The 25875-nt window shown below is 43.7% G+C and overlaps 10 protein-coding genes across 10 annotated transcripts; 4 read left to right on the forward strand and 6 right to left on the reverse strand.

Moving 5' to 3' along the window:
* Positions 1-134: 134 nt before the first annotated feature.
* On the forward strand, positions 135-623 carry N7495_001721 (Acetyl-CoA synthetase-like protein; the record flags this gene model as incomplete). The annotated part of the gene is made up of 1 exon (XM_057204391.1): positions 135-623. One exon carries the CDS (start codon positions 135-137, stop codon positions 621-623), a length of 489 nt encoding a protein of 162 aa, XP_057068464.1.
* A 3508-nt stretch (positions 624-4131) lies between these two features.
* On the forward strand, positions 4132-5510 carry N7495_001722 (putative MFS monocarboxylate transporter; the record flags this gene model as incomplete). The annotated part of the gene is made up of 2 exons (XM_057204392.1): positions 4132-4336; positions 4390-5510. 2 exons carry the CDS (start codon positions 4132-4134, stop codon positions 5508-5510), a joined length of 1326 nt encoding a protein of 441 aa, XP_057068465.1.
* Positions 5511-6901: 1391 nt separating this feature from the next.
* Positions 6902-7878, reverse strand: N7495_001723 (uncharacterized protein; the record flags this gene model as incomplete). The annotated part of the gene is made up of 2 exons (XM_057204393.1): positions 6902-7261; positions 7369-7878. The coding sequence occupies 2 exons, from the start codon at positions 7876-7878 to the stop codon at positions 6902-6904; spliced, it is 870 nt and encodes a 289-aa protein (XP_057068466.1).
* A 1594-nt stretch (positions 7879-9472) lies between these two features.
* N7495_001724 (uncharacterized protein) lies at positions 9473-10024 on the forward strand (the record flags this gene model as incomplete). The annotated part of the gene is made up of 1 exon (XM_057204394.1): positions 9473-10024. One exon carries the CDS (start codon positions 9473-9475, stop codon positions 10022-10024), a length of 552 nt encoding a protein of 183 aa, XP_057068467.1.
* Positions 10025-10840: 816 nt separating this feature from the next.
* Positions 10841-11243, reverse strand: N7495_001725 (uncharacterized protein; the record flags this gene model as incomplete). Its single annotated transcript, XM_057204395.1, has 2 exons — positions 10841-11154; positions 11231-11243. The coding sequence occupies 2 exons, from the start codon at positions 11241-11243 to the stop codon at positions 10841-10843; spliced, it is 327 nt and encodes a 108-aa protein (XP_057068468.1).
* Positions 11244-11704: 461 nt separating this feature from the next.
* Positions 11705-14379, reverse strand: N7495_001726 (ankyrin repeat domain-containing protein; the record flags this gene model as incomplete). Its single annotated transcript, XM_057204396.1, has 3 exons — positions 11705-11904; positions 12367-14121; positions 14199-14379. 3 exons carry the CDS (start codon positions 14377-14379, stop codon positions 11705-11707), a joined length of 2136 nt encoding a protein of 711 aa, XP_057068469.1.
* Positions 14380-14418: 39 nt separating this feature from the next.
* On the reverse strand, positions 14419-15488 carry N7495_001727 (uncharacterized protein; the record flags this gene model as incomplete). Its single annotated transcript, XM_057204397.1, has 2 exons — positions 14419-14916; positions 15129-15488. 2 exons carry the CDS (start codon positions 15486-15488, stop codon positions 14419-14421), a joined length of 858 nt encoding a protein of 285 aa, XP_057068470.1.
* Positions 15489-19555: 4067 nt separating this feature from the next.
* Positions 19556-20546, forward strand: N7495_001728 (putative NUDIX domain; the record flags this gene model as incomplete). Its single annotated transcript, XM_057204398.1, has 2 exons — positions 19556-20077; positions 20256-20546. 2 exons carry the CDS (start codon positions 19556-19558, stop codon positions 20544-20546), a joined length of 813 nt encoding a protein of 270 aa, XP_057068471.1.
* A 48-nt stretch (positions 20547-20594) lies between these two features.
* N7495_001729 (uncharacterized protein) lies at positions 20595-20903 on the reverse strand (the record flags this gene model as incomplete). The annotated part of the gene is made up of 1 exon (XM_057204399.1): positions 20595-20903. The coding sequence occupies one exon, from the start codon at positions 20901-20903 to the stop codon at positions 20595-20597; it is 309 nt and encodes a 102-aa protein (XP_057068472.1).
* Positions 20904-22199: 1296 nt separating this feature from the next.
* N7495_001730 (uncharacterized protein) lies at positions 22200-23549 on the reverse strand (the record flags this gene model as incomplete). Its single annotated transcript, XM_057204400.1, has 1 exon — positions 22200-23549. One exon carries the CDS (start codon positions 23547-23549, stop codon positions 22200-22202), a length of 1350 nt encoding a protein of 449 aa, XP_057068473.1.
* Between the last annotated feature and the right edge of the window lie 2326 nt (positions 23550-25875).

The following is a 25875-nucleotide window of genomic DNA, read 5'->3' on the forward strand; positions in this document are numbered from 1 at the left end:
TCCTAGTATCTTCATATGTACCTATCAGGGATTTTATATGCAAGACTGCCCAGGTGGCTTACTGAGAGCCTTCCAAAGCTACGCGTACACTAGGTTATAAGGCCGGCCTGGGGATGCCCCTTCCTGCTTATGGAATGGATTCGCTCGTGGCAGTCGAATTTCGCAAGTGGTTTTTCAAGGAGCTTGGAGTCAGCCTTGCACTGTTTGACATATTGGGATTGAAGTCCACTGGTGACCTTGTATCCAAGGTATGTGGACAACTGGTTGCCAGTGATTTCTTGAATGGAACTGTTGAGACCCAGGTTGTCTCAACGGAAAAGTCCCAAATGGCGATAGTTGCAAGTACTTCAGATGTGATCGCAGTGAAGAACCCACGCCCAGCTCATATACCCATGTCGACCTTCCAACGCCGTCTATGGTTCATGCATAACCTAGTCGCTAACCGAGCCTCGCTCAATGTGTCAGTCACATTGATCATCCAAGGCACACCTCAACTGCAAGTCCTGCAACAGGTTTGGCAAGAGCTTGGCCGTCGAAATGAGAGTTTGCGCACTGCCTTCTTTGAAGGTGACGATTTTGCAGAGCAAGAGATAATTGAGGACAGTCTGACCCCAATTGAATAGGCTGATGTCAGTAATACATCAGCTCCTGAAGAGTCTCTCCGCTCTTTCGCAGCAGCCTTTCGCAGAATCCCTATGGATGTGGAGAATGGAAAAGTGATCTGCTCCACTCTGATTAAGTACATGGAGGCTTGATATGCTTGGACTCTAAGTATGTCCGATAGACGGCTGAAGCATCGAGATAGTTATATTACTGTTCCCCCATTCAGGAGACCAGGTGGTCTCCGCGGGTATAAAATTTATGCTAGTTACTGAACCTTGAAGGAGTTCTTCAAGGATTAATCACTGTATCGAATCCAACATACTGTTGATTCGTATTTAACCACCTTTCCTCTTATCTTCTCCGACTAAGGCTTATTGTACAATATCTCTCTCGGTTTACGGATCCATGTTGTACATTGAAAATCAACCCTTGCAGTAATTCCACGGGTATCACTTTCTGGAGTCATATCCTGGGGTTTTTTTCAAGAAGAGTTGGCGAACCTCTTATAACAAGAACCAGAACGTACGCTGGAACTGAAGATAGTTTCCTAGCGATTATGTTTCTAGTGTGATTTCGAAAAGCCCTCGAAGGGAACTAAGAAAATAATTTTGCTAAAGAGCAGCAGTGAAATTAGGAGATGCTCTGTATTATTTCTTATATTCGACCAATTAATACAACTCTTTTTATGGTAAGAAAATATTGTTTCCACCTTGGATCCATAGGTAGGAAAAGATCTCGAATAAACTTTTCCAGAAGGTTGGTAACAGGCCAGTTTGGCTTAGTGATGAAATAGATGGATGCTCCTGATCTCATCCGATCTCACCCGGCTCATCCGATCTCACCCGGCTCACCCGGCTCACCCGGCTCACCCAGCGCTCACCTTGTCTATTACACACTCACCTTGCTCACCCATTGCTCACCAGGGCGATACACACCCAATTATAGTAGCTTTATAGCTTACTTTTATTGGCAATCTATCACATACGACCACAGGGTGTGGAGAACAGGGCTTCCCGTCCGCTCAGCCGTACTTAAGCCACACGCCGGTCAGTTAGTAGTATGGTGGGTGACCACATGCGAATCCTGACTGTTGTATGTTTTTATTTTTGTTTTTTGCTACTCTTACTCTACTCTACTCTACACACGGCTAGTCTATACACCTCTAGCACCCCGGCCTCTACGACCGAGCCTTGAAAAAGATTCCAGAATCTTTCCAGCATAGTCAGTATGACAGATCTCAAGATCTTTTTATAGTTATGTCTTTTAGCCCCCATTGTTAGAGGTGGTTTTTATAGATGTGCAGCCTTGGCCCTTGATACCTTCACGAATCTTGCGCTTACATTTTCTGAACCCTGTTACTTGTAACGGGTCGATACCCGATGAAATGCCCAGTCTCTGGAGAGACTGCGCTCCTCGCATCCGTGCGGAGCCGGACGAGCCATAAGAGCATCTGGTCCCCAGGACCCCTTTCCCTTCCTTAGTTAATTCTTCTTGATTATCAATCGGATCTTTACAGCGTACAAATTCCTGCATTCATCCCGTAACATTACTGGTCTTACTCCTTCCTCTCAGGATCATGTATTTTCTTGATTCCATGTAGCTTATATGCCCACTATATAGTTTAACGCCGTCAATTGAGATCTATAACTAGTTCGCGTCACAGTTATCGCACTGTAAAACTTCAAATCCCACCAACATAACGTCCGTATGCGCTACTTTGTATTTTTCGAACTAACCAGGAAATCCACATCGGTGTGCTGGGCCGGGCGCTCCTTGAAAAACTCTTCAATCAATAGTTTACCAGGGAGATAAATACCTATAACCTTCCAGGGTTGGAACTACTCGGTCGTGCCGAGTTATTTCCGCGATATGACTCAAACAGTTCTGTCACCTACACAGCTATGGCCTGGTGGGATTCCATCCACCATTCATCTACACGATAGAGATTATGATCACGTGCAAATAACACAAGAAATCAAAGGCTGGTGCCAGTTTGTGAAGGTATAAGCTCTACCTAGGTAGACATAATAATACTTGTCATACTAATATAGATCTAATAGGAATCTTATACTCCCCTTCCTAGCCCAGAGGACGACAGAGCCCAGCGATGGGCTCTAATTGAAAAATGGGCGTCTGTCGATCAAAGCTTTCGTGACAGTTATTTACATACCTCTACACCCTTACCTGACATGTCTAGTTTCTCTGGCGTATCTTGGTCTAACCGATTTCTCTGCCTTGCTGATAAACCTTATGAGCCGGAAAATTAATCCCGTATCACTAAGCTTTTAATCCTGCTATACATACATCTTCATAATGGCTGTCATCCACTAAGCCATAATGTCTACGACCCTACTCCACAGCTCCCAGGATTTATCTTTAATCCTAATAATATAAGTGTCGATCAACTACGTTGAAAGGACAGGGTTCACATATTACACTATATACACTAGAAAAGGGCATGGTTCGTCCTAGATTCTTAGTATATACGTTGTGCAAAGTGGTGTGAAATGTGTTCGATTCATGTAGCTACTTGAGTTCCTAATATAGTTGTTCCCCCGTGACTCGGGGGTCTGTTTGTTCCGTTCCGGGTTTATGGTATTGCACGATTGCAATATCCATGTTCCGACAAGAGTTGAAGTCATTTCAACGGGTGGTTATTGAGATATGATATTCAATTTGTTCGAGTTTATTATGGTGTCCTGGTTGCGCCACTCGCATGTGTGCGCCGCTCGTATGTGATTTACTATATCCTGATCTCATCCGATCTCACCCAGCTAACCCGGCGCTCACCCTGTCTATTGCGCACTCACCTTGCTCACCCATTGATCACCAGGGCGCTGAACACCCAATTATAGTAGCTTTATAGCTTACTTTTATTGGCAATCTACCACATACGACCACAGGGTGTGGAGAACAGGGCTTCCCGTCCGCTCAGCCGTACTTAAGCCACACGCCGGTCAGTTAGTAGTATGGTGGGTGACCACATGCGAATCCTGACTGTTGTATGTTTTTTTTTTTGGTTTTTTTTCTTTCATTTGAACCTCTGTTTTTTATATTTGAGTGAACTTAAGCACCCTGGGACCAATATGGTATACCGACACTTATCTTAGATCATTCAGGATTGTGTGGACTTTTGTTCTATTCAATCTCTGGGCGCCCGTGCACCCCACTTTTCTAAACATACTAAGCCTATTTTGGAATTGAAGTGTAGATACGGAGTACATAGTAGATGGCACGCCCTGCGGATGGCAGAACCACTAATGCTTTCCCGCAATCTTCCTCCTATGAATCATCACGATATTTTTGGTTGTGTTTTTGATTCGTTTATTGAGTATTTCGATACACCACATCATATATAGTCGAGGCAAAGACCCCAAAAGTTTAGCGAGTAATAGAGTACTATCAACGTTTGCACGGTTTCTCCCGGCTCTGTGGACGCCAAAAACCTTGTGGGGTCAAATTCCTGTAGATAATTTGAATGTGTCCAACTGATGTTCGTTGCAGTTTGAATAAAGACACGAAATCATCATGCGCCGATCAGTCGTCCCCGAGCCTCGTTTGCCGATCAGCCATCTGAATATCGCCGTCAGGACTACTACCGAATCTGAGCACCATGGGGAGCGTGGAGAGGGCAATGAAAGAGGTGACTTTCCAGAGCATAGCTGGGCCGCCTGGTCTTGCTTGCTTGGTTCATTCCTGATGATGTTTCCTTCCTTTGGCTTTCAGACTGCTGGTAGGAAACTACCTAAAGTCGTCATTTTTGAAAATATTTCTGATCTTCTGTAGTCGGATCTGTTCAGGACTATATAAGCACTCATCAATTGGCCGACTACAATATCAGCGATGTCGGGTGGATCACAGCAGTGCTTGTTTTCTTGACTTTATTCCTAGGAGTTCAAGTCGGGCCGCTCTTCGATCGTTACGGCCCACGAGTACTGATAATCTGCGGCAGCATCGCCAGTTTTGCGTCCTATATGCTGTTGGCAGAGTGCACAAAGTACTGGCATTTTATGCTTTGCCTTGGAGTCCTTGGGGGCGTTTCATCTGCCATCATTACTACCGTTTCAATTTCCGTTCTTAGCCACTGGTTCTATCGGCGCCGTGGCTTAGCATCTGGCATTTGTATGGCAGGATCATCCGCCGGTGGAGCTACTATTCCTTTGGTCCTTCGAACACTCTATCGGAAGTATGACTGGCTATGGTCAATTCGGATAATTGCTTTTATGGCTCTTGGGAGCTATACGGTTGGAGTGTACCTGATCAAGGCAAGACTCCCGATTAATAGCAATAGCATGGTGACTATTGACCTTCGAGCTTTGGCTTCACCTCGGCTTTGCTTTCTTGCAGCTGCTGTGTTCTCATTCGAGTTTATTATATTCGGTTGCGCCGCACTACTTCCCACGTATGTTCGCTATGCAGGATTTGATGAAAATGTTCAATATTATTCTCTCACAGTGTTAAATGGTATGAGTATTCTAGGGAGAATTCTACCAGGATTTGCCGCCGATCAGGTAGGAAGATTCAATATTCTGTTTTCTATGGTCTGTGCCACCTTGATCATCATGGCGGGCATTTGGCTCCCATATGGATCTCATGACGAGGCAACTTTCTATATCGTGGTCGCGATATTTGGGTTTGGTTCTGGTGGATGGCTTTCCTTGGCCCCGGTTTGTGCTGGACAACTCTGCAAAACAGAAGAGTATGGTCGATTCTATGGGACGATTTATGTCGTTGCCGCCTTTGGAGTCCTTCTCACAGTACCTGTGGGGGGTAAGTTGCTTCAATCGACCACACCTCGGATTCTCATTGGCTTTTATTCTGCTATTTTATTCGTGGGGCTGGTTAGTGTAGTATTGTCTCGCTGGGCAGTGTTGGATTGGAGATGGAAATGGAAGGTCAAGATCTAGTTTCACGGCGATACTCCAGTTTGTTTGGTGTCTTTCTCAATTTTGCAGAGCGAACACTTATCTAGCTCCTCTTCCGTAAGGAAAAGTCTTACCAGGGCCTTTCCGGTAATTTCTCCGTGAGATGATCTTTGCGAACCAATTTTGTCGTTGTCGGAAAAGCGAAATTTCTTGGGCCAATTTTCCTCTGGCTCTAGGTTGCTCTGGCTCTAGGTTGGGTGCATTGAATTTGGTTAAAGTTCCTCTTTCTCTTAGACATTTGATTTAGCCAAATGGCTTTATTTAGACCATTCATATCATGCAAATGATGTCGAAGGGCAGGCTGATTGTGGTAGTTGATGCAAGATTTCCCCTTCTCACCTTCAGGATCAGCGATATAAATCCCTCCACGTCATATTCTGTGTATATGGATATGAATATCAAACAAAGCCCTTATAAAATGGTTCCAAATTCATTTCAACGGCTTTTCGACCTAGTTCAGAATTAATCATTAAATAAAAATTCACCTGTCGACTCTTTCTCAGCGTGTCTGCGTCCTACAGCGGAATTGAGCATCTCAAAAAAATTTCATAGCTCTGGTATCGTCTAATCTCACGACGTAGCCTCAGTATTGAATCAATAAAAGATTTATCAGTTACAGCTGCTTGGACGAAAAGGTATCTCAGTGACTTCTTACTATAGCTCTATATTTCCATTTCTCTACCGAATTAGCATATACGACCATAGGGTGTGGAGAACAGGGCTTCCCGTCCGCTCAGCCGTACTTAAGCCACATGTAGAACGCGCTGAATACTTGGGTGAGTCCCTCGCACCCGGCTCACCCTAAAGCAGCAACAGAATCTCCCTTAGGGTGAGGGTGGGTGATTTGGGTGAGCATGGGTGAGCAGGGTGAGGTTGGGCGAGGACAAGTGAGCAACACTTACTGCTATAAATAGGGGCTTTTCTTTCACTCTAGCATCTTTTTTTTTTACCAAAGTGTACTAGATTTGAACTTTGAGGATGAATTTCGAAGATCTCCAGAAAATTGCTCTTGAGCGTGCTACACTTGCCGCATCACGTGGCTTCACGCTTAAGTACCAGGATACACAAGAATAAGAAGAGAACATTATATGCAATATAGTCGTTCCCCCGTGACTCGGGGGTCTGTTTGTTCCGTTCCGGCTTTATGGTATTGCATGATTGCAATATCCACGTTCCGACAAGAACTTTCATGTTTATTTCATTTGTAGGGATATTAAAGAGATGACGCTCAAGATAATAGACTACGAACTATATGTTCAATTCAATCCGAGAATCTTCATTCATCATACGCTCATTCTATGGTCTTACCATAATCAAGATGATTTGGAATTTCCATCGCCAGGTAATCGTACTATCACGAACCAATAACAGGTCTAATAAGGGTTGGAGGTTCCAAGTGAGTCAGAATGACTCTCCGCTTTCTTCTTGGCTTCTTCTTTGGCGTCTTCTTGATCTTCTTCCAAAAGTTTGCTTTGTGGCAGCCTTGTCCAACTATAGCAATATTGACCTAATTTCAGAGCTTCGCGAACCGTGCGCCAGTCACGCTGACCGCCGTAGGGACCGGGCTCGCTGTATTCTGGTGGGATTGGGCGGGGCGGCCATGCAAGCTGGATTGGTGCATCAAGATATCTTTCCATAACTCTGTCAGATCTCATAGCTATCCAGGAATCCAAAAATTCGCGGAACTTTGATACGTCTGAGTCTAGTTCACGGCGACAAGTCCAATCGGCAGTCTTCATCATATCCCAGTTCCGGTCCCAATGAGGAATTTCCGAAAAATGCGTGTCATCTGTAATGATCTCATAAAGTGTGATATAAAGACTTAAGGCATCATCATGACCATCATAGAATCCTTTCCATTGGCAGCGATATTGAAATCGAAGAGAAAGATCTTTTTTTCTTTAGAATCGATAAGTAAATTTCGAGGTGCAATATCCTGGTGCATGATCCCTAATTCGAAATTCAGGAAATCCACCACCTGGGTAAGCTGTTGTAGCCATTCGAATCGAAATAGTTGTTTCGGATTTGTCTTGTGGAGTGTTCCACCCGGGATGTACCTAGTTGTGAATCCAATAACTCTAGACTCCATATCTTCGAGAACAACATGACTAAGGGGCAAAATATTGGGATGGTGTGGTAGTTTGCTCAGTAAGTTTATCTCCTTCCAAGCCCTGTCATGTGGCATGGGTTTACCGATAGGGTTGAATTTGAAGACAAAATCCTGACCAGCGTAGGATACAAGATCGACACCTGGTGCAAGCCAATCAAGTTCTTGAATTTGAAATCGGTAGATGATAGGGCAATCTACTAGTGATGGACAGAGCGAGAAGGGGGTATATGGAATGAACATGTCACTTAAGTCATCATCCTGATCTTCTTCTAGATCTGACGACACTCCAATGAGAAGCCCATCATTATCGACAGTGATTGAAACAATCTTCGGTGAAAGAAGATCAGCAAATTTTGCAGCTACCAAGGCTTGCTGTCGAATGAGAACTGAATAGTGGATTCGTGCGAGCAAATAGGAACAGAGTAGTCAAAATATGTGTGTGTGTATTCGCTGCAGTAAAATCTACTGGAGTAAAGAACTGTCGAATGGGAACTGAAATAGGAACAGAGTAGACAAATATATATGTGTGTATTCGCAGCAGTAAAATTTGCTGCAGTAAAGAACGTATGAGAGCTGACTAATAATACACTAAACTTAACTTGGAATTGGTCCTTTGACACTTGCACATTTTCCCCGCTTGGCATAAAGCCAAGATCTCCCTGGACTATGATCATTCGTAGTTGATCCCAATCCCAGACCTGCTGCTTACATAGTTCACCAAACTCTACTCCATCAAGGCAGAAAATCTATCATCAGGGTAGATCATTGCGAAAAGTAGAGAAAGATGATATGTGTGCTGAAGTGGGGAAAAGATTTTAAGCTGTGGGGTTTTAATTGGGGATCAAAATTATACACTAGTCCGTATATTTATGGTTAGCTTAGTTTAGAGGTAGAAATAAACAACCGTCTACATTTCTTTCTTTACTTTCATTTTTTGTATTGAAAAATCAGAACATGATGGAACAAAAATACCCCCAGCCGCCCAAGTGCCCCCAGTCGCCCCAGCTGTTCCTCCAGCCGCCGTTGCCCTTCCCGCCGCCTGTATACTCGGGATAATAGCTTGGCGCCACCGTTTTCCATAATGAGCGGGGCTCGGTTCGGGTCGACCCGCTAGAGATCCATTCATTATAAGACGATGACAAAAGTTTAGATCTACTCACCGTCATTATAGACGGAACACTGTTATATAGGCCACGCACTCGGGGTAGCTATATATAAGTAAGTATGCCCGGATCGTATATAGAATATACTAGCCCTACTGTAAGGGTTAGAGTCCAATGCGGTTGGGCTACCGTAAACAAGAGAAGAACTATTATGAGAAGGTTACCAGAGGACAGGGTGTGTGTGTGTGTGTGTGTGTGTGTGTGTGTGTGTGGTATCCCATAGGGCTCAATTCCACTAGAATAAATTAGGAACAAGAACAACTCTTGAAGTCCTTCAAGAGTTCGAAGACCTTAGGGAATTAAGTACATCAGGAAGTGGCATCACCCGGGGAATCCCTGTTTCCCCAGTGATCGTCGGGGCCTCCTGAGATCGGTATTCATTATCATCTCAAGGCCGATCCTCAGATTGGCTCACCGACTCTGCGGATCCCTGACCGCTAGTCAGCCAACTTGTGTAGAGAGCCCATTCCCCTTCTCAGCCTTCTAGCGGCTCCCTATCTAGTCCCTCTTGTTGTACCCCGCGCCGTTACAATTGTTTAAGTCACTCATAAATTTTAGCTAAGGCATCTTAGGCCACTCGCGGTCAGGCACTTAACTATACGAGCCATGATATCTACCTTAAATATCAGTCTCCACTGAAAGCTCTGGATGTATAGGCCTTATATTATGATATGGAGCCCGACTATAAGGTCCAAGAAATCGAGTTGAGCATGGCACACCGTAGAGACCCGAATGTCCTACTTAAGCTCGATGCGGCTGCTATTGAGGAATTCGATGGTAAAGGCGAAATAGTTGAGTTGAATCAGAGAATCGCTACTCTGACAAAAAAAATTATGGGCAAACCCGAAGCCTATAAAGAAGTCGCCATTGAACGCTCTAAACTTTATAGTAAGAAAGCGAGGGCGCTGCAGGTGTACAAAACTCAATTTGTTCAAAAGTGGTGGGATACCTCATATGATGAGTATGTTGCTGGAAATAACTTTTCAGAACGCGATACAACACCTCTATTCGAGATCTACAGAAGATATATCCCAGAGCGTTCCCGACTAAGCGAGAGTTTATTCAAAATGACAACATTAGACAGCGAAATTGGCCGACAGTGCTTAGAAGATATGGTATCGCTTTGCAAATCTACAGACCGAGTCGTTTACTACCCCGGTATATCGCCTATCAACGGGCGATGTCCAACATGTTCGAAGTCTATGACACTGTATATGGCCTAATCAATAAGTTGATAAGAGAAGATATTAACAGATTATAGCATCCCGCTAGATGCGAAAGCAAAGCACATCCTACAATGCTATAGGAAAAGTTTGAATGGAGCACCATACTAGCAGCTTTATAGGAATAATAAGCGAGCTCATCGACGTGTGAAGCGTGGTTTCGTTCAGTTCTGTTATGTCTGTGCTGAGATATTTTGTGGCGAGCAGAGCTGGATAAATCATTGCAAGTGTCACCTCGATAAACTCTACCCACGATGTGGCATATTGAAATTCCGTTATACTCCTGTGTTTCCCGGATTCTGCCCATTTTGCTTAGGCGATAATTGCAAGAAGCCGGACGAAAGATTTCAGTAGTGGCTAACAAAAGCAACTCTTTTAAATCACATCGACCTACACTTAAAATCTGTGGATTCTTCAACCGCTATTTTCTGTCCGCATCCATGCTATAGAGAAAGGCTGTACCTTAACACCTCGCACCTCCGGCGCCACTTACGATGCACACTCAATTGAAGAACCCAAATCAAACTGTGTTACTCGGAAACGAAAGTGGTAATCTGAGTCTGGATCTGAAACTATCTGCCAAAGTCCTACTACTCGCAGGCGCTTTAGTGACGCCCAACTGAGTATTGTGGATGATAAAAGTGAAGAAATTGAAAAATAATTTGAGGAATGATAGGAGTGTAGGACATCAAGTCAGAGCGATCACATTGATGTATAACCAATTGTTTTTATTGTTATATATCCCGAACGTTTTCCAGAATGCTACCCTAATAATTCGCCGCAGAGTCTACAGGAAAAATATTTGAATGTTCTTATTTACGGCTGATTCCCTTCTAGCATTGCGAGCGTATTGCGCAACGTAATGCGCACTTCAGAGTTTGCCTTTGTTAAATCTCTAGAGATAACTTGTAGCTTTTCGCCTGCGTTGCCTGGTTCACTTCCCTTAGCAATGATCAAAAGTAGTTGCCCATAAGCCCAACAGTCCGTAGCGATCCGTGTAGCAAAGAGCGCGTCCGATGGGGCTTTGTCCGGGTCTTCCTCAATAAATGTCCTCATCTCTGGCGAAAGCCACTCCCATGTGTAACCTCCTGTTCCACTGATATCGATGAGGAAGGCATTTCCCTCTCTATCTAAAACAGTATTAGAGGGCTTGATATCAAGGTGAGTTCGTTACTTGTCGTGCAAGGATTCTAATGCTCTTCCTACCTGTAAAGCCCATCTATGATTAGGTGGAAAGGGGGACTCATTCTGTCTATTTCCAAATTCGGAACATGTGTGTGGGTCGCGAAGGCACTGCTAGTCAGAATAGCTGCAAGAATGAACTCTCAACATTTCAACGACTACGTACGTACGACGCACGTTGAACAAGATTTTAATGACACTGAAAAATCCCGACTAGTTGTTCAAGCATATAATCATGCTGAAAAAGGACTTGTTTTAACACAAGCACCTACAGTTCAATGCGTTAGCCAATATCTTATCCTCTACTTAGCAGTCATGATGTTAATCATATGACACTTTTCTCGCGTCGTAGACAAATTTGGAATCTGTGCAAATGCAGAGCGAGGTCTGCGGAACTGAATCATCGCTTCTTGAATTGCGCTTCGTTTTTCGAGTTTGAAGACATTCTTTTTATTCAATGCTCTCGCTTCCTTTTTACGTGCATTCTGAAATCGTATTCTATATCCTTGTCTCAATGTCCGCACGCTTCTCAAGAAGCAGCTTAAAAATAGTCTCATGTCCGTTCTCGGAAGCCCATGATAGTGGTGTCCGGCCATATTTATCCTTTGTCTTAATGTCCGCACCCTTCTCAAGAAGCAGCTTGACAACAGTCTCATGTCCGTTCTTGGAAGCCCATGATAGTGGTGTCTGGCCGTATTCTATATCTGTTGGAATGTCAAATGAGATTTTTTGACCGTCCAACCAGATTGGTTGACGAAACTGGATTGTCTATCTAGGGATGAAATCCCGCTTAAATACACACATTATGGATCCTGCTTACGTACAGCATAAACCCCGTATCGGACCTTTGACATGGAACGAATATCAGCTGACATACCAAGATCATGTGATCTTGGCATGGCAGCTACTATATCTTCTTTCATCTGAGCATTTTAGAATGACACTTCACTTTTACCCAATATGCATACACCTATTATATACGTACAGAAACGATATCAATAGCTGTCTGCTTCGGTAATAACCTAGTCAACCGACAATATCCTTTGTCTCAATATCCGCACCCTTCTTAATAAGCAGCTTAACAACAGTCTCATGTCCGTTCTTGGAAGCCCATAATAGTGGTGTCTGGCCAATTAAATCGTCCGTCTCAATTTCCGCACCCTTCCCAAGAAGCAGCTTGACAATAGTCTCATGTCCGTTCTTGGAAGCCCATGATAGTGGTGTCTGGCCATCTTTATCCTCTGTCTCAATGTCCGCACCCTTCTCAACAAGCAGGTTGACAATAGACCCGAGCCCCATATACGAACATATCATAATGCTACTAACTTTCTCTGATGGGTCTCTCCCTGTTGAACCCCAAAATAATCTGCACCAGGCTGACCAGGCCTTTGAATCTGGTGTAGTTATGTGTATTGCGGCAAAAGTGATATTATCATCAGCGCCAATGCAATCTTTGCGATAATGATTACCCCATTCCACTACAGAGTATTTTAGGAGAGAATATCTCCCAATTTGGGAAACTTCTTCGCCCGTCCTCTCTGTGGGAATTGTCTCATTATTGAATAAGTCAAGGTAGGCCACACAGATTTCTACAAGGACTCGATGTGAGTCTTCCCTAGTAAAAGAATGCTGCCATAATGAACCGGAAACATTGATCGCAGGTAACAGCATATCTGCAAGCAAGAACTCTCGAGCAGATTGATGGAGGAAATACACCCTATCATGATGAATTGAAATAAACAGCCCACATGATGTTCTTAATCGTGATGCAAAGTCCAATCCTTTCTCTAGTTCAAGGTCATTGAAAAACTTTGTCTCATCATCAATAGCTAATGCAACATTCATTTCAGAAAGAGTTAGTGGCTGCTCAGCTGCAAGTATGATGCTTAAGGTCCGGCGAACCATGAGTTGGTCTTCTGATTTGGCAAGGATTTGCTCATATGCATCATAGACATTCTTCGGCAGACTTTCGAACATACGATTGATTCCTTTTATCGTCTTTGTGAAATTCTTTTGCTCTAGGTATTCAAACACAGGATATATCCAGAGATATGTACGATGAGCAACTTTGCTTAACTTGAGAGCTAAGTGAGTTTGAATTTCAACTGAGAGGCCCTTCTCAATTGATAGTTGATTGACTCGGGATTGAATGACATGACCAATTTCCTTGCTGATATTTTCTGATTCTTCCTCTCCTGGAATATGGATAAAAGGAAAATCATTTCGAAGATCTCTGAACTTATCAGTTATTCGATTATATGGGCGGCTTGTGAGAAGAAACTTCAGTTTCCGGCTATCCGACTTAACACTATGAACTTGACGCTTGATGTTCAGCATAAGGTCCATGAACTCTGATTCATCGCATTCGTCTAGGGCATCTAGAACAACGATCACAGGTGCAGCCTGAGGATCTTGCGTGGCCTTTTCAAAGATACTCCAGAGAGGCCCTATCAGTTTGACCAGACTCTGGCTGTTCTTCTGGAATTCCTCTATAGCATGCTTGATCAGAGATAGGTTATTCGAGAATAGCTGGTGGAGGATAGCGCAAATTACTTGGCTAACTGTATTCTGATCTTGATCCTTAAAAAAAAAGTAGCAGATGATTGATGACTTCGGCAGTATTTCATCAACAAGGTATCTTGCCAAGACGGATTTCCCGCAGCCGGGATCTGCCGAGACTAGCAATGGTCCTGAATCTTCCTCTAGCCATGTCTGGAAATGGCCATGAGTAAGGAACCACTCGCAGGTACCCTCAACTCGGGCTTCCACACGGTTCTTGTACCATTCGTAGCCAGCACCTTCGGTATTTGTGGGATGGCGAAACAACTGAAGACATTCTTTTTCCTTTTCTGAAAGCTTATGCTTTAATATATTCTCTTGTAGCGCAAGCTGCTTCTGTGCAACTGTATGGAGACCTATTAAAATAGCAAGATTAACACTGAGTTACATAAAGGGTTTTACTTCATATCAAGCTAATCAGACAGAGTATCACCAATTCTCTTCTCAGCCTCAATTCTTTTCGGTTGGACCCGAAGGAGTAGGTCTTTAGCGTATGCAGCGGCCACCATCGCTGCATACCCTTGCCACTCTTTGTTCTTATGTGAGTCTGAGTAGTCGCAGATTCCACGAATCACAATACATGGGAAATGGTTCATGAGCCCCGCCGCTTCCATCTCGAAGCAAAGAACATTTCTTTCCGCAGCAAGTCTATCTCAGATCCGGGCGTCCTTCATTAACTGGTTTGAGGACGCAATAAGCCCATAGTGAATTGTTGGATCATCCACACCTTCTGATCGTTCTTCCCGTTCCACTAGGCTTGACAGCATGTCTCCACACGCCACTCGACAGCTGCCTTCATGGTTCTCAGGGTGGACAAATTCGCTCCGATATAACCTATCACTGTTCCGGTCCGGTCGCTGGTAATTTTGTCTTAGTCGTGGCTTCTTCTCCAAGATATTGCCAATAGATTCTTGAATTTGATGCCCATCAATCTCGTAGTCACTTTTCAGTGCGCTAAGCGCTGTTCTCAAGGATACCGGTGACTGGTTGAGAACTCCTATTGATTGGAAACTTTGATTTTGTATGGTTTTACCAAAGTCGTACTGGAAAACTGTAACGGCGTGGGTTGCAAGAAGGCTGAGAAAGGCAATGGACTCTCTACATAAGCTGGCTGAACCAGCTGTCAGGGAAGCAGGGGTTCCCCAGATAAGCTAGTTAGAGATTTGCTACTTCCTGATGTATTTAATTCTCTGAGGTCTTTGGACTCTTAAAGGAGTTCAAGAGTTATTCTTGTCCCCAATTTACCCTAGTGGAATCAAGCCCTATGGGATACCATACCCACACATCCGTCCTCTGGTAGCCTTCTCATAATAGTTCTTCTCTTGTTTATGGTAGCCCAACCGCATTGGACTCTAACCCTTACAAAAACGCCCCCATTCCCATCGCGGGAAGCGCTAACCACCACATCCCCTTGGCGAATATCATGTTTTGCGCTTGGTGCACCGCCACCTATGCCGACCATCAGACCGACCTTGATATTTGGAAAGCTATGCAACATGTCTTTTGCTACGCCTGTTGCAGAAGATATACCATACTCCCCGTCAGGTAAGACTGCAATAACAACCTTATGCTTTCCAATAAGGCCTACAGCATAGGCATTATGGTCAGCTGTAGCTAAACCTTCTGGTACTTGCTGCTTCTCATCAAGAAAGTTTTGCTCTGCAGTAAACTCCGCGGTAATAGCACAGATCCATCCGACAGTGTAATCCTTGGGGTCAGACATCGCAGCAAGGGATTGGTTTACTAGAACGCAACTTTGAACTCAGGTGCTTAGTAGCTGTCTGTTGTGGTGGGCGAGCTCTGGAATTTCGAAAGGTTCAGGTAGCAAAGGAGACATGCTAAAATTCAACCACTGTACTTGCCAGAAGCTATGCTAGGGGTAATAACGACAGAAAAAAGAACAAATTTACTTGCATCTTATGTTATATTCTCGTTAAAAGCGGGGTAGGTACATGTAAGATAAAACGATCGGATGAGTTGGCTGCGGATACTAGCTAAATGAGGGGTCTCAGGGTGCTTAAGCTCACCTCAGTCACCTACCTACTCCCACTCAAATATAAGAAACAGAGGTTAAAATGAAAGAAAAAAAAACATACAACAGTCAGGATTCGCATGTGGTCACCCACCATACTACTAACTGACCGGCGTGTGGCTTAAGTACGGCTGAGCGGACGGGAAGCCCTGTTCTCCACACCCTGTGGTCGTATGTGATAGAGTAATAATAAAAGTGAGCTATAAAGCTATTATAGTCAGGTGGATCGCTCTGGTGAGCAGGGTGAGTGCACAATAGATAGGGTGAGCACCGAGTAAGCACCAAGTAAGCAAGCACCGGGTGAGCTGGGTGAGCTGGGTGAGCTGAGTGAGATCGGATAAGATCAGAGTGAGCATCAGGGTGAGACTAAGCTAATGCCTGACTACTGTACTAATCCTTGAATATTTCATGACTATTGGATAGGGTAATTCTTCCTGAAGCAGTGCTGCCTTCGCATCTGCACACAGCCACATAGTAAAGCTAGATAATGTATGGTTACTGCATATTTTGTTGGATTCTGAAATACCATTGGGTAATGTTGGAGAAAAGGCAACTTTTCGACTATACCCGCTTCTGTCTCATCAACTATCCGCATCCAGAATTACATTATTCCGTAGCAGAGGATTCTCCGATATCCCTACATGACTCAATCAACTTAAATCATTCAATGCTCGTATAATAGCCTGTACGGGTGATAAAACGCGGTGTAGAATTTGGTGTGAAATGTGGTAGTACCCGTGCACGCAGGTAGGTTAGAGGAGGGAATCGAACAGGGTTAAGGTGGCTGACTAAATAATGGCTGTCTAGCCTTTAACTATTAACTAGTTATTGCCGGATGGATGACTTACGCACTCTCCAACAACAATACCCTCGTCTTTACCATTTCAGACCGCTTTCCATATTCAATTGACAGTTATGAGCCCGGCTTGCTATTAAATAGCTAGATATAGTCATTCTCTATCTATCTACGCTATTTTGCACCCTCCCGAATCGGTCGGAAGCGGGGAACTCGGTTCTCTGTCCTGGAAGCGTGTAAACGATCGTATAACGCGATCAAAACATCGGAGGTGTTATTCCGCCATATTCAGACTTATAGATAATCACTATGAGTGGCGTTAAACTAAAGGAAGCAGGACGATAGGAAACCTGGCTGCGCTTGGCCCTCTCACTGGCTGAGGACAGAGGCATACTTGACTGTGTAGACCACTGTATCAAGAGAAGGTTGAGTGGATTCAATACCCAGCTTCAATCGCTCGCCATGACATCGCGAAAGCTGTAGCAAAATTGGCCCAGTTTCTGCAAAACCCGGGACCAATGCATCATCTCGCAGCTAAAATAGTGATATTTTACCTGTTCCACACGCGGTTCCTGGCTATTAGATATGGCGCTGGAACCGGAATGAAATTAAATATGGCGAGCAATGCTTCATATTGTGACCACCCAGACAGGAAGAGCTCCACAGGCATGATGTGTACGCTTTTTGGTGGACCTATTGACTGGAAGGCGTCGAAACAGAAGACTATAACCACATCGACCACGGAAGCAGAAAGAATTCATCAGTATTCATTTGAAATCATAAACTCCTCAGAAATTATGTTTTTGCTTATTGCCACTGCGAGTACGTGAATCCATAACAGCCTCATCATCCGGAGCTTTGTGGGTACGCTTGGTTGTCATTTTTTGACCTTCTTGACGCCATTGGGTTTCTTCACCTCGATGTTTTCTTCAAATACGACCGTATTTTCTTTCCCTCTTTATCTTCCTGGTGCTTTAACGATGTCAAATAGGCGATGAAAGTTGTAATGATGGCGGACCAGAATGCAATGATCAGAAAAGAAATCTGCGTGCCAATTGAAAAGAGAGGCACCGGAGCGGGCACGACATGACGGCCGGCTAGAACAACGCCTTCGGGTTAACTTTTCTTCATCTGGAATCTGTCTAAAGCCACTTACTGGCACACACACATTCCATATACTTGAAAAAAAGTCTCGGTGACGGTGGACATGCCGAGGGCGGCGACGATGGGACCCTTCATTGCGGTCAGCATATCCTTCTACAAGGAGACCTCGGAACTACCTACAAGGGCCATGAGCATAATCCCCTGAATATTGGGCCAAAACTTGCTTTGTTTGGCGACAGAAGGGCCAGCGGCGATCACGATTCGGATGAAGCCGAGGACTACAAGTATAATACCCGCAGCAATAAGCCAGAGAATATCTTGCATTGTTCCGAGTGGGTTGCGGATTTTGTTTGTATGGTTTTTGGATGAGAACCGATTACAAAAAACGATAAAAAGTGCGATTACATTGTAATGGAATTTCATTTCTAAAAACAGCAAGAGCAACATCGACCTCGGGAAGCTCAAATGAATGACAAGCTGTATTAGCCATAGCCACTGAGAAGTGGTACATGGCCTCAGAACCGATCAGCTAAGGAGCCGAAATTCCTGAAAAGCATAGAAGTAACAACATCAATAATTATAAGGTGGATTTAGCCACCATCCAGATTCCAAATGAAGCGTAATTGTTTTTGTATTGCTGATCTTTTAGGTAGGCAAGATTGCAGGATAGCAAGGCCTTCAAGCTCAGTGATGGAGGAGCCTTATCTTCAAAGCAGAGTCGAGCACTCTCTTTAAGATATTGCGGATCAAGTTTTGATTCAGAGTCTTCCTTAGACTGAATTTTCCATCGAGGGTCATCTGGGGTTAAGCCATTGCCAAGGTTTATCCACCTGGTAACCACTAGAGCCAAACAGTACGAATATTCGCAAATATCGATGCGGCAGTCTATGCCATATTGTTCGCAAGTGAAGTTAAGCACAGGAGCTTTTTCTTCTTCACAATAAGCCCTGGTAACAGAATTAATTAATTGAGCGTGATCAGATATATGTCTGCAAATAAAATGAATTGTAAATGCTCGTTTTGCTCTTCTCTATAGAGAAGATCGCACCACTGGCCAGGAACAGATATTATATCCTGAGTTCTTTGTATAAAGCCCTTAGAGCAGATCTGCCATCCAGCAGAATGAAGTATAGTTATTGGAAAAGAGGCTTAGTCAACTACGTCAGTAACCCAAGCGACTGACTACTTTTCGATGCGTTCTTTGGGTTCGTCATTGTCATTCCAAATACTGTCGATATGGATAAAACATTGTTGAAAGATTGTAGTAGTTCTTGTGAACTAAAATGTATTAGCAAGCTATACTTTAAGGTGTGAATTTGATTACATTCAGAAAATCATCTTTCACTTCACGAATAGATTGAGAGGCTTCTCGTTCCCATTTTGAGGTAAAATGATAGGATTTTTTCTCTTCGGCAAAAATCTTGAGTTGCTGAAAAGTTGTATCAGGCTCATGCAGGTTGCGGGAAATCCTCCACCTGTTATTATAATTAGAACTACTATGATAATTAACTAGAATGAATAGGCTTTAGTGACAGTTTATAACTTACAGCCTCTAGCTTCGCATTGCATCCTCGTATTTACTGACTGTAGCAGGTGCGAGTTGCTAGTGGCATGTAGTGTTCTCTTCTCGTTCTCTTGTAGGTACTCAAGTTGTCTTCCACCGAATCTCACCGCAACAAGAAAAGTTTCTTCGCCCAACTTTCTCCTTGCTCTCTCCCTTCAGAACTCCATCACATTGCCACCCACGGTTGATACTGTCGCTTCTTACTATCATAACACTCCTGGTAAGATCTTTACATATCATGGCTAGTCAAATCGGTGTCGCTAACGACAATAGGCATTAGAGGCTGGTCTAATCATGGCGGCTTCGCGATTCCAGACGGAGATGTACGCGGCGGAGAAACTTGTGGAAAGTGCCGGCACCGTTCTATTCCGGCTCTCGACTCGCGAGGTCTGCATCCTCCGTCTACTCCATCGTGACGAATACATCCTCCCCAAGGGCCGTCGCAACCTGAGGGAGTCCCGCCCAGTCACTGCGATTCGCGAAACTACTGAAGAGACCGGTATACCTTGCCGCTTGTTGCCTGTCAACTTGATTTCACGTGTCTGCCCCGCTATCGAGACAGAGGATCTCCCGGATGAGGCACGCTTGTTCAAAGGTTGCTGTGAGCCTATCGTAATGCAGATACGACATATCGGAGAGAATGAAATTAAACTGATTTGGTGGTTTGTGGCTGCCGTCAATGAGGACGAGCCTGTCGGCCAACACGAGCATAAGTTTGAGGTGGAATTTCACAGCTATGACGAGGTTTTAGAGAAATTGACATTCAAGGATGACCGCGAGCTGGTCAAGAAGGCAATTGAGCTGGTCAAGTCCTCAGTGGGTAGCCAATGATTTTTTTTTCTCCAAGTATTTAGTAGAGAAACAGCCATGGTCAATCAAATCCAGAATTCGCAATGCGTCTCACGTCTCCCGGGAGTCGACTAACCCCACTGACTTCCTGATCTTCATCATGAGTGACCCCTATGGTGCGTGCGTAGCGAAGGAGGACCTCTAGGGAGGCTGCGAAGGTGCCATTGTTGCCAAGTCACAAATCGGCCTCTTCTGCAATCAGCTCTACACCTCTCTCACGCTTCAACTAGTCATTTGTTTTCAATTCCTCTTGCGTCACAAGCGACCTACTAAGATGCTTGCTATCATCCACTTCAACAAACCCCACCTGAAACTTATCCCCGAGCCACAACCTGAGCAACTGCGTAACCCTGGAGCGATGCAAGATTTCTATGGTGATTACTCGAAGCCAGAAGTGGGCTTTCGCAAAGCTTCCAAGTTCGTGAAAGCGGTGTAACGCTTGGTCCTTATCTCTAGCCAGATTGTTGAAGTACACAATCTTGGCTCAAAAACCACGTCGAGTCCCTAGAATACTGCAGAATTCTTCAGCCAACCTGCTCTTGTCAGACTCGGAAAGTCCAGAAAATCCATAGATTGCCTGGACCAAATGCAGCACTGGCTGGAAGAGCGGATTCTTCGTCTCTTTGAAAAGAGCCCTGCGAAGCAAGTCTTGCAATTTTCGGTAGCCGTCAGTTTCGGAGACTCGAATTATGTGCTGGTAGACCCCCCGTGCGTCTTGAGGGGCTAGTCCGGTTTGCAGGAGGCGCTGATAATATGCGTACCTCTTGTCTTGTGAATCATCTTCTCGGCTCATGGTACGCTCAGCGCAGATGCCAGCATCTTATGAGTTGTGCCTGAAAAGGATAGCGAAGTCCTCATGTGGCATGATAAGGCCACGCCTCTCGATTATTTTCTTGAAATCCAAGCGAGCGATAAGCTTTGCTTATGTTAAGAAAAATATGAAGATACTCGAGATTTGGAGCATATAGAAGAGTAAGAGATAAGTATGAAGTATCCAGAAGTCTATACGTGGAAGATTCCATGGTTGGTTTTTCATGGACAAATATTAGCTAGTAATGTCCTCAGAAGTGCACCAGCTGCCAACTTTGAATCCGTCACTTAGCGTGCAAGCTGACACCGTACCATTTGATCAATAAAAGTGACTTTACCGGTCGTCTCGACCTGAATCTATGCCGCTGGTTCGCCATTTTCTGAACCATAAGCCTCCACGGACCATGGTAAGAATAGAGACATCTTTTTGAGCACCATCGACAGCCTCGGTTAAGTCTATAAAACTATTAATAATTGGTTATTATACTATCTATCTCCCGAAATCATACCCGGATATTTGTCGCCCTTCATAGCACCAAACGATGCAGAGTATCCTATGCACCCATGATTATCTGTAGACCATATCGCGCACTAGGTCCCATAGTCGATGACCTGGAGAGTGCCACCTAAGGAGCTACGCACATAAATACTAGCGAGAACAAAAATATGAGGGAAGCGCATCTTATTTAATATTTCGCAAAGGATCCAAGGTTCGAGTCAATTGTGTTGTGTGAATTAGAGGGATTGATGATGAACTGCCCAGGTTGGTGAGATCAAGATGGCATTAAGCTTGGAATAGCATGCCTTTTATATCCTGAAAGTCAGAAGGTCTAACAAGGCTATGACGAAGCCGTGACAAAGCCTTTTTGGTAGAGAAGGGCCAGTCATTCCTGATCCACTCTGCTACTGGAGGCGTGGGTCATGCTGCAATTCAGACTTTTCGAATGCTTGGGGCAGAGGTACTCATTGCGATATTTTATGGTTTGAGACGTGCTGAAACTGACAATTTTCACAGATTTATGTGACTGTTAGCAGTGATGCAAAGGTGGAGTATCTCATGTTAAACTTTGATGTAGTATGTGTTATATTGGAGTTAACGGACTTAGCCGGGCAGTGCAGTGGAAACAGCCAATAAGTTTCCTATCTCGGTGTTGCGAGGCTACGATTTGATCTCAAGAGATAACATATCTTTGTTTGATATGATGAGGCCTATGTCATCAGTTCGGCATATACTTATGCACAATCATAAACAGGCTGCAACTTTGGAATATAAGCCTCTCTACTGCCGAGGGCCCTGTTCATTAAATTCAAACTCGATTCCTATACTGTCACAAAGCAACTGAATCGGTGCAAATGCCTCCTTGAAAGATATTGGAATTTTCAATACATGCCAACTACACTCCCAATGCGGGTTGTAAACAACGCGGGAGGGATCCTTTTCCAATAGGCGTGGCTGAATCTCAAGCCTGTTAAGGTTTGGAAATCGGTCCTCTCGTCGTGCTAGCACCTCTCGAAGATTTTCTACTAGTACTTTCAAGTCCTCTTCGCAAACTTTGGCAAGCTGAAGAATTTGGATGCTGGAAGGCAGAACCTTGAGCAGAGAGACGGCTGGGCGATTATTTGAATCATACTGTAACAGCGTGCGCAATGGAATCCGAAGTTCACGAAGCACACGGAACTCAGTCAGGGACCCAAAACTAACATAATCCAAGTCAATATCGTATTCAACCTCAAAATCTGGATCGGATTCTCCAATATTGTCTAATCGAAGGACTCGAAGACTATTCTTTTGGTTGAGTAGTGGTTTATAAAACGCGAGAGGACGAAAGCGATGATAGGCTTCTCCCCATATGGCTTGAACTTGGTGTTGATAATTGAAGACCTCCAAGTTAGCACACGCTTCGATGTATTCGGCCATGCCCTTAGAACCGGTACAGTACTCAAAATGAAGTTCAGTGATACTAGAAAACCCAGGAACAAGTTTTGGATAATTTAACTTTGTCCATTCAATATCTTCTTCGGCCAGTTGGCTGACGGAGAGCACTCGCATTGCAGGAAAAGAGAAAAAAAGTGAGATATTTCTCCCGTAGTGAGCCTTCAGATGTAAGGGTCGGAGTTCCACTTTTTCTAGGCTTTGTAGCACGGACTTTGAGTCGAATGGCTTTTCGCGAGCAGCTGCTCGCGCCAGCAAACCAAAGAATGGTTCCGAATAGCATAAATAACCAGTGAGCCTCAGCGCCTTGACAGATTGTAATGACGGCACTAGCAGTGCGAGATGGGCACCGTAATCATGGTCATGAAACAAATCCCTTTCCCAGTCTTTGTAAAACTCTGAGGAGGGACTAACTTGCTTCATGATCTCTATAGGCATTATGTCATTCGGATCAAAACCCTCGGTGAAAGATTCATCAAAAGATAATTCTCGAAAAGCGGTGCCAATTTTTGAATTATTTTGCACAGAGCAAAGAAGATCACGTATTTGTTGACATTTGACGTCAATGCGTTCGTAGACCTTAGAGAAAAGCAGATTGTACCAACGACGACAGACCAGTAGAAGCTCAAGACGTAATTTATTGTCGCCAATTTGGTCAAGAATGAGAAAAAGAATCTCATCCGGAAGCGCAGCCATAGTGGTCAGGAAGGAGTTTTCAATTCTCCTACTATCCAAACTTGAGAGAAGAAGAATGAACCTTATAATACTTTAGGTATGGCAAGATTTTTGACAGCCACTGTCAGAGTCTAGGCTGCTATCTGCTGCCTAGCTTGTTCAGGTTATAGGCCAAAACAGCCCCACTCAAATCCGAGTCTACCGGGGTGGAAGGGTCGACGCATCTTTGCCAGCCACTTGATGGGAAGTCATTTTTAAGCTATAAACAACACTTTCGAAGGCTTAATGATTATATCTCTTATTGGGCTGTTGAGCCTATGACGAAGGCTGGGTTTTTAAGGGTAATCTGCCCTATACGACAAAAGACCTTTAATCCATAAATCATTCCAGAATCTTTAAAAGAGCGTGGTATCTATCCTATGGATAACGTGTTTCCCGGCTAACCCGTTATCCCGGTTAACCCGTTACCCCATCTAAATAAATAGTCTCTGTAGTGACCCTATGTTTTCAAACACACACCATGCCACCAATTCGCCTTGAAATGGAATAAAATTTGATAGAGCAAGAGGACTGTATCGAATTAGCTCTAAAAGCTTTTAGAGATGGCAAACACCCTACTATCGCAGCTGTTGTACGGTCATTTGGCGTCCCACGTTCAACTTTTGTCGATCGGCTGAAGGGTGTTGAATAACTAGCTGTTAAATGGTCAGCTCAACATATATTTTCTAAATTTGAAGATTGATCGATGGAGGAATGACTACTCTCTATGGAATCTAGAAGAGCAGCTCTTACCTGTGCCATGTGTCAAAATATGGCCAATCTTATCCTCCGATCGCGGATTTCATCCACCTTACATTATCTTTAAAGGAAAGGTGTTTATGGAGCATTGGTTTAAGGAAAAGGAGCCTAATTAGAGCTTAAATAAGAGCTCCAATGGTCGGAATAACGACCTGATTAGTGTTGGTTAGTTAAAGATGTATCTTATTCCTAATATTAGGAATCGAAGAGGTAAAACTGCCTTCTGATCCTTGATGAGCAATCCTCTCATCCAACACCTATTTTCGACAATCTTTATAAGAAGAATGATATTGTTACTTTATTTATGCCTCTATATATATCACATCTTTTATAGCCTTTAGATATAGGCTACTTTAGGCTACTAAAAAAAATATTATAGCGGTCGTGTTGCGGAGTTGATGCGGTATAGAATCGACAAAGATGAGTTCCTTCAGATCTTCCCTGATGCATATCAAAGAGCTTTTAAGGTACATATTATAATTAGTAGCTTTAAAGCTACTAGTTTAGTACCTCCAAGCCCATCAGAAATGCTCAATAAGCTAAATATTTGGCTTAAATGTCTGCCAGATCTAGAATTACCTTCTGATTGTCCGATATCTTCTGGCTCTGATAGCGATGACAATACTACTTGGAACTTGAAACGACTTGAAGAATTTAAATCTCGTCTTAATTCTGCTCTAGACTTCTTCTCTAGATTAATCCCATCTTCTATTAAAAGGAGGTGGAAGACGTTCTCCGATCGCACTACCCGGACGGTCCACCGCCATATTTTTCTGCATGATCGCTGTGGCCATTTAGAGAAAGAAAATAAGAAACAGACGAAAAAGAATAATACTACTAAAAAGCACTTGGCTTATTTATGTGGTTTAAGAGGTTTAAAGGAGATTCAGAAACCTGTGATTGAAGAGAATGGTAGTGGAGAGAAATATATATCTGGTGTTGAAGTTGCTCAAAATGACCCTCTTGAGACTGAATTGCCAGTTTTACCCCCTGTCCGACGTTAAATTAATTGCTCAAGGTATCATAAGAAAGGTCATAATATTACTAAGTGTCAGAATCGTGTTATTAAGTCAATTTAATTATGTTATTGTGCTTAAATATGGAATTGAAATTGATGCGTTTTTTGAAATTCTGATGGGATAACGGCTTAACAGGGATAACGGGTTAGCCGGGAAACACGTTAGTAATAAGGTCTTAAATAAGCACCCTGGTCAATGGGATGCGATACCTGATCTTATTGTTACTGAAGGTCCTCTCGCTAAACGCCCTGAAGAACAGACACCATCTTCACCATTATCATCGTCTAGTATTGAACATACTCCTCCAAAAACTACGGAAATGCTTCGGACAAACCAAGAGAAGCTACTTAAGCATATATTCTTACAGCGAAGCTACAGAGAAGTCTTATACGTGCCTACGGCCATTCCGAATTACTTCAAGAAGAGCGTTAATTGTGTAAAGATATAGTTGAGAATATTATAATGATAAGTGTGTTAACTCATCCTGCATAAGCTTGGTTTCACTCTGATGCTTATCCTGATCTCATCCG

Source organism: Penicillium taxi (assembly GCF_028828555.1).
Source record: "Penicillium taxi strain IBT 34144 chromosome Unknown utg000001l_segment0_segment0, whole genome shotgun sequence".
In the NCBI taxonomy this organism is placed as follows: Eukaryota; Fungi; Ascomycota; class Eurotiomycetes; order Eurotiales; family Aspergillaceae; genus Penicillium; species Penicillium taxi.